The sequence below is a fragment of the Genypterus blacodes genome, unplaced genomic scaffold, assembly GCF_046128005.1.
Source record: "Genypterus blacodes isolate CSIRO-AG114 ecotype Tasmania unplaced genomic scaffold, CSIRO-AGI_Gbla_v1 ptg000017l_1, whole genome shotgun sequence".
Taxonomy (NCBI): domain Eukaryota; kingdom Metazoa; phylum Chordata; class Actinopteri; order Ophidiiformes; family Ophidiidae; genus Genypterus; species Genypterus blacodes.
The window spans coordinates 4,495,433-4,506,685 of record NW_027466831.1 but is presented as its reverse complement, the minus strand read 5'-3'; the positions used below and the strand labels follow the sequence as shown (position 1 = coordinate 4,506,685).

General features: G+C 44.3%; 1 protein-coding gene across 1 annotated transcript; it reads left to right on the top strand.

Moving 5' to 3' along the window:
* Positions 1 to 559: 559 nt before the first annotated feature.
* Positions 560 to 6,084, top strand: LOC142991182 (inositol hexakisphosphate kinase 2-like). Its single transcript, XM_076141214.1, has 5 exons — positions 560 to 1,322; positions 2,982 to 3,216; positions 4,160 to 4,344; positions 4,828 to 5,003; positions 5,256 to 6,084. Exons 1-5 carry the CDS (start codon positions 1,061 to 1,063, stop codon positions 5,937 to 5,939), a joined length of 1,542 nt encoding a protein of 513 aa, XP_075997329.1. The 5' UTR covers positions 560 to 1,060; the 3' UTR covers positions 5,940 to 6,084.
* Positions 6,085 to 11,253: the final 5,169 nt, after the last annotated feature.

The window sequence follows — 11,253 nt, the reverse complement described above, 5'->3', positions numbered from 1 at the left end:
ACAGCAGGAGCCTTTTCCTGATGAGCACGTGTGAAAGGTGCTTATCAGACAAAGACGCCTGTGCTGACATTAATAACATTAAAAAGAAGACACCTTGTTTTTCACTTCATTGTCCCATGTCATTTATCACGGGCTGCCAGAACTGCAAAGTTTTCTGCTCACGTTTGCACATATCTGGTGTGTTTTGCAGCGCAGCGAGCAGCTTGCACCTGCATCCCTGTGTCTCTCTCCCTTCTCCCCCTTCTTTTCACTCCTTATCCCCCTTCGTCTCTCATTATAAAAGGAAATTGTGTGGCTTGTTCTGTCAGCTTTTTCAAACTCTGCTGTCACACAGAGAGAAAAAACAGCTGAGTTCAGCTCGGCCCTCCCTCCTTGTTTTTGTTCTTCTTTCCTCTCACGCCCTTCCCCCAGACTCACCCCTCCCATCAGTGTCTTTGTTTGCTTTTTCCTTCCCTCCACGGTAACCACCCGACAACCTGCCTCTGAGGCCTCTGATTGGTGGGTTTCTGTGATGGGGGCGGGTTGACTGTCAGGCTAGTCGGATCTTTACCAGTAGTGAAGCAGCTCTCAGCTGTCAGATAGGTTTCAGTCTGCGGCAGAGACACAAGCAGGACCTTAGTCTGTTTGTCTGATCTGCTGCTGCAGCCCTGAAGCTTCTTCAGCGTTGAACGATTTAAAGAGCCTCTCTGTTTTTAACCAGCTCGAAGATTTCACATTTAAGGAGATAAAAAAAAGGAATTTCTATCCACCAAACTTGAACCGATTGTGTTCAATTCACTCCTTCCTGTTCTTTGTTTTCGACCATCAGATTCCTCCATTGCTCAGATGGAATAGATCCTCATCACTGCAGCTTCTTGAAGACACCGTGGGAATACAGATCCATTTACGAAAACCTGAATTCTTAACGCAAGATACCAGGACCAGTCTCCCTCTCTGCAGATCTGCTGTGTGGAAGTGAGAGTGTGTGTGTGTGCCCCTACCAGAAACGGCCCTCACCACATTGTGTGTTTGTGTGCGAGGAGGCTAATGCCCGGGGAAGTGTGGTCAGGGCCAGAGGAGGATGAGTCCAGCTGTGGAGACTCAGGCCCGGGAGGCCATGAATGCAGAGCAAAAGCAAAAGCAGCAGCAGAATCAGCTGCATCACCAAGAGTGCTACATGGAGAAAGGGGTGATGCTTGAGCCCTTCGTACACCAGGTGGGGGGGCATTCCTGTGTGCTTCGCTTCGGGGATCAGACCATCTGCAAGCCCCTCATCCCCCGTGAGCATCAGTTTTACAAGAGTCTGCCTGCTGCCATGAGGAAGTTCACTCCCCAATACAGAGGTAAGTCAAACCAGCCTCTTCTAGCCTGTGTTGTTGTTGTTGTTGTGTCGTGTTGTTCTGTCTCTTTCCTTACCTTCACTTTTCTGTGTGCTTTCCTTTGGAAGTCAGGTGTGTGTGTGTGTGTTTCCAGTGTAAATATTGTAAGAGCTGGGTTTTAGGGAACTAAGCGTCCTGGATCTACTTAGCTGTTCATTCTAGGTGCCTGCCAGGAACATCTTGAACTATATAGTGGAACAAACCACAGGGGGGCGCTGTAACGCGGAATCCATGTTTTTGCCTCTCTTTCAAAACAAGTCTATACAATTGAGGGGACATTTTTGTAGGAGGCCCCCCTCCCGAAACACAGGTATTTTCAGGTGAGCAGGCCGGTGGGAGTAGCAGATGGTTTCAGATTCAGAGACCTGAAAGGACGAACACAGCCGGAGCTTCAGCTAAGCTCTGGATGACTGAATTTGTACACCAAACAGAAACAGGTTATTCCTGTCACCTTTATTTGATTTGAACTTGAGATTGACTTTACATCACTGACACATATGTTATCTAGATCAGCAGGGTTTTTGTTTGTGTGATCACATATAGAGTGTGGGAGGAATGCATTGTGCATTGAAGGGCCATTCGTCATTGCATCTTCAGGGTCCTAGAAACCCCCTAGAAACCCCCTACTTCCTGACTTTGTAAGGCTCTGCCACCGTGGTCTTCATCCTTATTCTTCATCCCCTGTCCTTTAAATGTTATCTAAGACTCAGGATCACAGGTCAGTACGGTTAAGTGAAAGGTGAACCTGGTCGCGCTCTGTCCTCTGGCTCTTCATGTTCGCCTCCAGAACACTGAGCTAAAAGGAAAATAAAATCAGAAATGATCACAAAATGTTTCACCAAAATCTTTGTCCTCTAGCTCTTCCTCTCAAGCTTTCCATGGTTATTTGTTTTCCTTCCATGTTAGCTTTCTCGTCTTACTTATATCTATTTTGATCTCGCTTCTTCCTCTTCCCTTCTCTCGAGCGGTGAACTGTTGATTTAAAACACACTGGTCCCATTGTGGTCAGTTTAATTATTATGTTTGTAAGAATGTAAACCTGCAGGCTTTGGCAAACACTCACTTCTTTCTTAATGTGCTCTTTGTAAGCATAACCTGTGTAATGTATATTGATTATCTGTACACAAGGCATACTTTCTTGTCTGATGGGGTTTTGTAGTTTCTGTATGATAACTAATTGCTCATTTTGTAGCTGAAAAAAAGTGAATAAACAGAACTTTGACTTTAAATGATGTTGCCTTTTGTCCTTTATGTATAGAATGACATGTGCAGCATTATATCAGCGTACTGGAGTCGCTTGTAAGCGCAGATTGTTCTGTGATTTTGCGGTTTGAAAAAGGACTATACAACATTTGATGTACAAAAAAGTATATAAGCGTTTTTCTTCCTGATGTTGTCACTCTTTCATTCTGCATTTATCTCAGAATCTGTCCTATTAAATCAATTTCTATCTCTCAAAAGAATGTGGATGACCCAAAATATTGTATACAGTAAGTGCAACTTTGCTGTAAAAGCCGAGAGAGACTAGAACAGATGATTGATCCTCTATCGTGTGCTCTGATGGTGTGAAATGCTTTTTTGAGTATGTACCCTTTTGTGTCTCCCTCTCTGTCCTCGTCACAGGTGTGGTGTCGGTGAGCTTCGAAGAGGACGAAGAAGGGAATCTCTGCCTCATCGCTTACCCCCTCCACAGTGACCCGGCAGGAGACCTGGAGAACAAAGACTCCGCAGTGGACTGTGAGCCCAAGAGCAAGATGCTGAAGTGGGGCAATATGATGACGTCCTCATTGCTGGTGGAGAGTGAAAACTACAGCAAAGAGAGCCGGAGCCGCCATTCCCGCAAAGACAAGGACAAGAGGTGAGCGGTGGCAAATGTCCCATTGCTGGATATTCTGACGGCAATACCTGCAGCAAGCTGTGACTCCTTTTTAAAGTCAATCCTGCTTAAACACACCCAAAGTGAGTCAGTAAACAGAAATAATGTCTCACCTAAATGATATTTAATAAGCTGAAGTGGAAATATGACTCACACATTCAAAGCTATTATCTAACTGCAGAATATATCAGATAATCTTATATTTCCTGGAAGGACCAAAGGGATGACGCACATGAATCACTTGCACACACAACTTCAGGCTGAAACAGCTCTAATTCTGGCGATGACTTAGTGTTTGACCTTCCAGTAGCCAAAGGGAGGGTTACAACATCTGATTTATGTAACTCCAGTATTTTTGTGTCTGTGTGAACTTAAACACATCACATTGCATTAATCAGTTCTGACCTTAGGAGGGAGAAAATGACCGGAGGGATGAGAGGAGTTGGGGGTCAGAGGAAGAAGCCGGTTGGGAGAGACAGATAATTGTTTTTGTTTGCGCTTGTCATGTTGTTATTCATAGCCGATCTATCAAACTTAAAGAAAGTCCTTAAACTTAGAGTGTATATGATCAACAAATATGGCGATACACACTAGCAGAGAGAGATCAGATTGCAATGATTGCAGCACGAACTGCGGTTACAATTTGAATGTGGCTCACACTCCACTTTTCACACCTCCATCTACATCCCTTTAGGCAAAACACATGACCGAGCGACTGACTTCCTCTCGAGCCACCACAAGGCAGCTGCAATATTTTCTTCATCAACACCACAGTACACTGCAGGCCGTTTGTTTCATACTGCAGCCTACACCCCAACACACTGAGGCAGACCACATGTAACTGTTGTACAGCCATTCTGTCCTCCACCCTGTATGTAGAACTGAGTAGAACTGAACAGTCTCTCTCTCTCCTTCTGATGCCCAGCGTTCACAAGCTCCAGGAGGACGTGGAGCTGGAGTGGCGGCAGCAGGCGGAGGTGCTCTCCTACCGCCTGGAGCACAGCCACAGTCACGCCGTGCCACAGCTCAAACACAACCCGTGGAGCCTGAAGTGTCATCAGCAGCACCTGCAGAGGATGAAGGAAAATTCCAAGCACCGCAACCAGTACAGTATCCTTTCAGCAAATGTGGAATAAAGTCGTTATTTTTAATCTTATCATGCCAGGAGACACTAAAGGAGAGAAAGGTTGTAATTCAAAAGAGGTTCCAGGTCAGTTTGAGGCCGGGAACAATGTGTTTCCTGGCCTGAGCCTTAGTCAAATGAGCCACCACAGCACGCTGATACCCTGATACCTGCGTATTTACACATTGGAGAGGTGTTCATGGTTATCAGTGGCTTGGTAGCCCTGCACTAAGAGGCCGGTTATCTAATACATTATCCTGCTATCACTCTCTTTGTTCTGTGGAGTTACATTTCTAAAGCACTCTCATCAGTGACTTGATATTGCTGTAACATGTCAAATGATAGCAGCACAATCACAGAGTGCAGTCAATTCAAGTCTATCCGCTCCAACACTGGCTTAGATCTGGACAGCTGTAATGTAGAGAAAGGCGTGGCTCTTCCATTCTGTTCTCCTTGACTGATTTTCCCAGAATTCATCCTGCTAGAGAACCTGACATGGCGTCATACAGTGCCCTGTGTTTTAGACCTGAAGATGGGCACAAGGCAGCACGGAGATGATGCCTCGGAGGAGAAGAAGGCCATGCAGATCCGCAAGTGCCAGCTGAGTACATCAGCCTCCATAGGAGTCCGCCTCTGTGGCATGCAGGTGAGCTGCAGGCCAGTATTGAGCTGTGTTGTGTAACATGCATAGAGAAGTAACAACTAATGATAGGGAAATGATGAATAGTGACTGTCTGAGAATAAAACTGACTGTCATATATGGTTTCCAGTCTTCATACCTTCTCCTTGAACACTATACATTACCTCTGAAATCACTGGCTCTGTTCATTCTTGGCACCTGATGCTGATATGTGTTCTGAAATGTTTCCCAACGCTCCATGTGTCTCCCTCTCTGCAGGTGTACCAGTCTGACTCCGGCCAGCTCATGTTCATGAACAAGTACCACGGACGCAAGTTAAACCTGCCAGGCTTCAAAGAGGCCCTGTTCCAGTTCTTCCACAGTGGACACCGCTTACGTCGTGAGCTTCTCTCCCCGGTGCTGCGGCGGCTCAGAGACATGCAGGCTGCCCTGGAAGCTTGTGAGTCGTATCGCTTCTACTCCAGTTCTCTGCTCATCATCTATGACGGAGCGCCTCACCGAAAACACACGCGGCGACGCACTGAGCAAGGACTCTCCGAGGAAGAAGAAGAAGAGGAAGATGAAGAGGAGGACGAGGTTGAAGCTGAGCCAGAAATGGAGGAGGTGGAAGAGGAGGAGGAGGAGGAGGAGGAGGTTGATGTTGGAGGTGCACTTGGTTTCCCTCACAGCCCCTCCACGAGTAGTGACTGTAGCAACAGCTGCTCGAGCAGCTGCAGTAGCAGCGGCTCAGGCGGCGGCTCAGCAGTGAGCCAGACTCACCTGTCCTGCTCCGACTCCAGCAGCCCTGTGGTGGATGTGAGGATGATAGACTTTGCCCACACCACTTGCAGAGACTTTGGTGAGGACAGTGTGATTCACGAGGGCCAAGACAGCGGCTACATTTTTGGCCTTGAGAACCTGATCACAATCATCTCTGAGCTGGAGAACCACAGCACAGGGTAGACTTACATCACACACACACACACACACACACACACACACACACACACACACACACACACACACACACACACACACACACACACACACACACACACACATGCATACATGCAAACACAGAGATGCACAACTGAACTCTTTGAACTTTGGTAAAAAACCACTGGACTAAACAAAGGAAGGGGAGATTTACTCATCAGAACTAGACGTTGTGTGTTTTGCCTTTCATGGTCCCCCTGTTTCTGTTGTTGGTGCTTCTAGATATTCCTGTTGTGTATGTCTGTCTTCACCATATTGAAGCAGGGAAGCAGGTACATAGCAGGGCCATCTGCATACCTGATGCAGTGTTTTACCCATAGTCATCTTAGTGCATTCTGATAACACGTTAACCCAATGCACCTTTAGGAAAACGCTAGATGGCAAATAAAAACAGAAAAAGTTTTGAGGTCCGAGACTGTAAACACGTTTTCCTTGTGTCCGATTCCAAAGAAAGTGTCAGCATTTTGCACACACAAACGCACACTTAAACTCATTCTAGTGGATGAGGCTTGTGTGTGTGTGTGTTTTCGGTGAGGTAGGGCTATCTGAGAGAGCAGGAGTCGTACCTGTATGAAAGCCTGCCATGACGATAAGAGAGGTTGTGATATCACAGCCTCCATTCTTCTCCTTTTGCCGCCCCTCCTTCCCCCATTCCTCTTCCTTCAGAGACTATATTCATATAGGCATCAGAGACAGATTATATAGAGTTATTTATTTATTTGACATGTTTCGTAAAAAATAAACTAAAAATAATAAAGAATGTGAATGGAGAGTACCACATTCCATATTATTAATGTTACAATAATGATATTAATCAATATTGTTATTTGACATGTTTGGATACCTCTATCTTGTATATCTGTGTTGTCTGCAGTTTGTTGGGGGAGAAATAAAGACTTGGTTTGTGCTAAGCCATCTGTTCTTGTTGTCTGTGTATGTAGACATAGTTGCTCTCACACTGCTTTGAATAATAATCAACCCCGGCAAGACGGAATTATGAAGATTTACAAGATGGCAGGTCGGCAAATGACTGCAAGATGAATGCCTGCGAAGTGCCAGCGCATGATGAAAGATTAATTAATATCTCTCCTGATACTTCTGAGAGTATGATATGACGGCAACCTGATACGGAGATCAGCTCCATCCACCTGCTGCTGAGAAATAACTGGAATATGTGCCAAGCCTGCAACCCGCGGTGTTCATTTCATGCTGGAGCTCTAGCTGCTTAATGTTGCGTAGTGCAGCCATGACACAACAACACATGAGTATCAGCGGCTCGGTCCAGGAGCGTTCCTCCATTGCAGACACAGTCAAATAGTGAGAGACCTCCTGACTTCCAATTGTAAAGTGAGCTGCGGAATAGGTGAGGGCGGCCTCGGCTCGTCCTGCTCGTCTCCAGCCGGCTTGATGAGTCACCGAGTCATCTGTTCTCACAGTCACAGGCGTGTGTGGAGGTCAGCGGTTTGTATGAAGAGGGAGCTATTAACCAGACACAGGCTTGTGTCAACAGAGTGTGACCGCCATTAGGTCTACTGTGTCATCTCTGTTAAAGCCTCAATCGGGAACACGCATAAGGATCATCAATCTGAAATACAGAGTACATTTGCAACCATTTAAAGTACTATTCTGATTTTGAATGCTACATTTTATATTATTGTTATAATAGTTCAATGAATTGTCCTTGGCTGCTTTATTCTAAACTATTATCTCATACAATGTTAGATAAGTGTGTCATCATGTAATATAAACAGTGAGCTTGTTTGGGTTATTTCTGAAAATAATGACCTCCTGCTTATCACCAGCTGTCTCAGGCCTGCAGGGTTTTGGACCTGGATAAAGAGGACTGAGATGATCAAATATAACCTCTACTCATACAAGTTTGTTTGACAACATTGACAATATTAGAGTAAATATTGTAATTTGTCCTACTTTGAGTGGCTCAACTGTAAGATTCCATGTGTTTTAGCATCACATAAAGACTTCTGTCCTTCTTGATGCCCTCATACTCTCCTCTCTCCTTTTCCCTTTGCTCTCCCGTCTTAAAACATTCCTGTCTGACCCTTCCCAACCCTCAACTTTTCCATCTGCGGGTTGCTCCATCAGCCTTTCCTGCTTTTTATTTGCCCGCCTAACCCTCAACTCTTCCACCTCCTTATGTGTGTCGTCTTGTTTGCTGCCCAACCCTCAGCTTTTCTCCAGTGAACCTTTTTGAAGCTCTGTTTGCTTATTTGACCTTTTTGTCTCATCAGATTAGAGACTTGAGCTCTAATCCTGCTCTGGCTCTACTTTTCGAAGGGCATGACCTGCTATCTGTTTAACAAAACAGAACATTTCAAGTCAAAACTTATTCAAGCATACGTGAGATTTACTCAGAAACAATGCAGGCGGTGAAATTCTTGTGCTCCACAATCTGTGCAGCAAACCTACTAAATTTGAATATCATACATGATGTGTGTGTTTTTGCATGTGTTGGGGTTGGGGTGTTGGTTGGAAGTTATTATGCTGTTGGTGGTGCACTTTGATCTTATGGTCACACCCCAAGACCTCAGATACAGTACATACTGTATCCATGCTCTATATGTGTGGCATCTTGTTGTCAATATCAGACTGTGCTTAATCTGTAAACGAGGACAGTCTGACTGTAACCCAGTAACGAGTTTGACCCAGGAGACATTTGCTGTAATCTCTGAAGGCTGGGTCAAAGCAGGGTGAGACCAGAGAGCTCGTAATCACACATTTAACCACCACTTATAGATGCAGTGTTCTGTATTTGTGCCATTTGATAGACTGTCAGATAACAACCTTAGAGCAGCTGTCAGTCCTGAAGCACGGCATGAAAGCAAAACGGCCGGACTTTGATGGATAGAAAACCGGATTGATAGATGAGAGGATGGAGAAATGGAGAAGATAAGCTCCTCTCCGTCTCCACTACACAGGGATAAGAGGGTGGTATAGCTGAGGTTGTATAACAGCCTCAGGGTCAGTGGGCTGTTTTTATCTGCGTTCAACCATCAAAATGATCCCATTCTGTCGCTGGAATGTGTGTGTATGTGTACGTGCTTGTCTGTGTGCATTTACTCCGCACGCATCGACTTATTGTGATGCTGTGCCAGCGTGTGGTGTACGCGCACATACCAATGTATGTGCATGTGTGTCCATCGCTTTGTAAAGGTTGCCATTAAAAGTAGAACAGTTGTATAACAGTGGTTAAAATCACTATGGCAACAGCCGCCTTTGCTTGGAGTGAAATAGTGCCTTTGTTTTTTTTGTTCTTGAGTCAGAACACAAGCTTGGTGATCAAACAGATGCAGATATAATTACTGTCTGTCATCACTGTTTCATTCATCCACTGAATCAATCTCATCTCATAAAAACAGTCAATAATAAGCGACTGCCCATGAAATCCAGACGCAACTTAGACCTTCATCTTCGTCATGCCTCCAAAGTGCACCCAGTTGTATGCTTTATGTATATTTGTTCAATCATTGGAATGTAATTAATTCAATAATTTTAATTTTAATTTTAATTTTAATTTTAATTTTAATTTTAATTTTAATTTTAATTTTAATTTTAATTTTATTCTAATTCTAATTCTAATTCTAATTCTAATTCTTATTCTAATTTGAGAAGAGTCCAGTCACAATAATCAACTCGGGATGCATTTCTCTATTCCTCAGCGAAGGATCAGACTACATATTGTTCAGGCCTCCGTTTGATTCACAGACATGAACTGGCCATGTCACCTCAGCTCCATATGTCGGTGCGACCTCTCACCACTGTCTGGAGAGCGGCTTCATTGTTTGTCACACAATTCACAGACATGCGGTGCAGATGCTGCGTCAGGCTGTGAAAACAGAGCAGGGGTTGTCTGACATGAGGCAGTGTACAACACTACAATTACTGTGTTGTAATTTAACCTTGAGATTTGGCTCACTGGTCATAAGAAATGTCATTCAATGTCATAAAATGTCCTTCAATTCATTCAATTCATTCAACAATTTCACTCAAATTCAGAGCCGGAGGGAGAGAAGAGCATGTATCATGAAGACAGTCCGGGCTGTTTTGACCGATGGTCCACTGAGCTGGGACAGTTTCAGGAATCAACGCCAATAATGTTACATCAGAGGAGAGAGATGATAGAGATGACAGCTAAGACTGATCATTATTATTGATGTTTAGCTTTCATTCTTCTGAAGATTAAGCAGAGAATTAAAAATAACTGTGATTGAGGTTAAATGATGATGATGATGATGATGATGATGATGATGATGATGATGATGATGATGATGATGATGATGATGATGACTGCAGTGGGGATTAATCTACTGACCAGCTGTATGTATTTGTGTGATATGATTCCTTAAGCCCTCCTTTTCGTGTGTGTGTTTCTCTGTGTGTGGGTGTGTGTGTGTGTGTGCATGTGTGATGTCCCTGCTCATGTTAAGGTCAGGTTGGTAGCGATTCGGCAAGTGTGTGTTGATCTTGCTGGCTTGTTTGTTCCGATGCATCAGATCTTTCACACACACACACACACACACACACACACACACACACAAACTCATATGCACACACCTTACACACATTCAAAGGAGGTATTTGAATTTAATTAGAATTAAATTTGTATGTTTGTTTTTCAACCTGAGGCACTCCTTCAGCTCTCATGCGTCACACAAAGTTTCCAAAATGTCGGCATTCAGGTTTCCCTTGACTTTAAGTAACTATGACTGATCTTTAACAAAGCCACTGTCACTGAAACTGTAACCAAAGCACACACAGAGAACAATCTAAAACCATATAGCTGAGCAAAATACAATATTTGCCTCTAAAATGTAGAAACATCTAGCACTTCAAAATGGTAAATACATAACATATGATCAATATTGTTGTTGTTTATCTGTCTACGTTAATTCATCTGTCAAACCCCACTTTTAAGAAAACAGCTTCATATTCCTCTTGGTTCGCTTGCAGACTGGGACTTCATGTTCAGTCACTGGGGGAGGGAGGGACGGACATTTCCAGAGAAATGGACAGCAAGAGGAAGAGAATGGGCCAACATGTAATGAATGTTGCATAACAGAGGCGCTGACGTTGCCCGGGCATGGAGCCTGGAGTTGGCCTGAGGCTCCTGTTGCACCCTCGCCACTCCACCCTGTCAAACACATTTATACTGAGCTCTTAATTACTAAAACGAACTAGCAGGGCCTCAAATTAACACCAAAGAAACTCTCACTATTAGATCTCATCCAGTTCATATGAAGCCTTTCCATGCTCTCAAATCGGT

Bases quoted from the DNA above. Each gene is read 5' to 3' on its own strand.
- LOC142991182 (XM_076141214.1), top strand. From the start codon at position 1,061: ATGAGTCCAGCTGTGGAGACTCAGGCCCGGGAGGCCATGAATGCAGAG. The intron at 1,323-2,981 runs GTAAGTCAAACC...TCCTCGTCACAG, and splicing joins GTTCACTCCCCAATACAGAG to GTGTGGTGTCGGTGAGCTTC. The intron at 5,004-5,255 runs GTGAGCTGCAGG...CCCTCTCTGCAG, and splicing joins TCCGCCTCTGTGGCATGCAG to GTGTACCAGTCTGACTCCGG.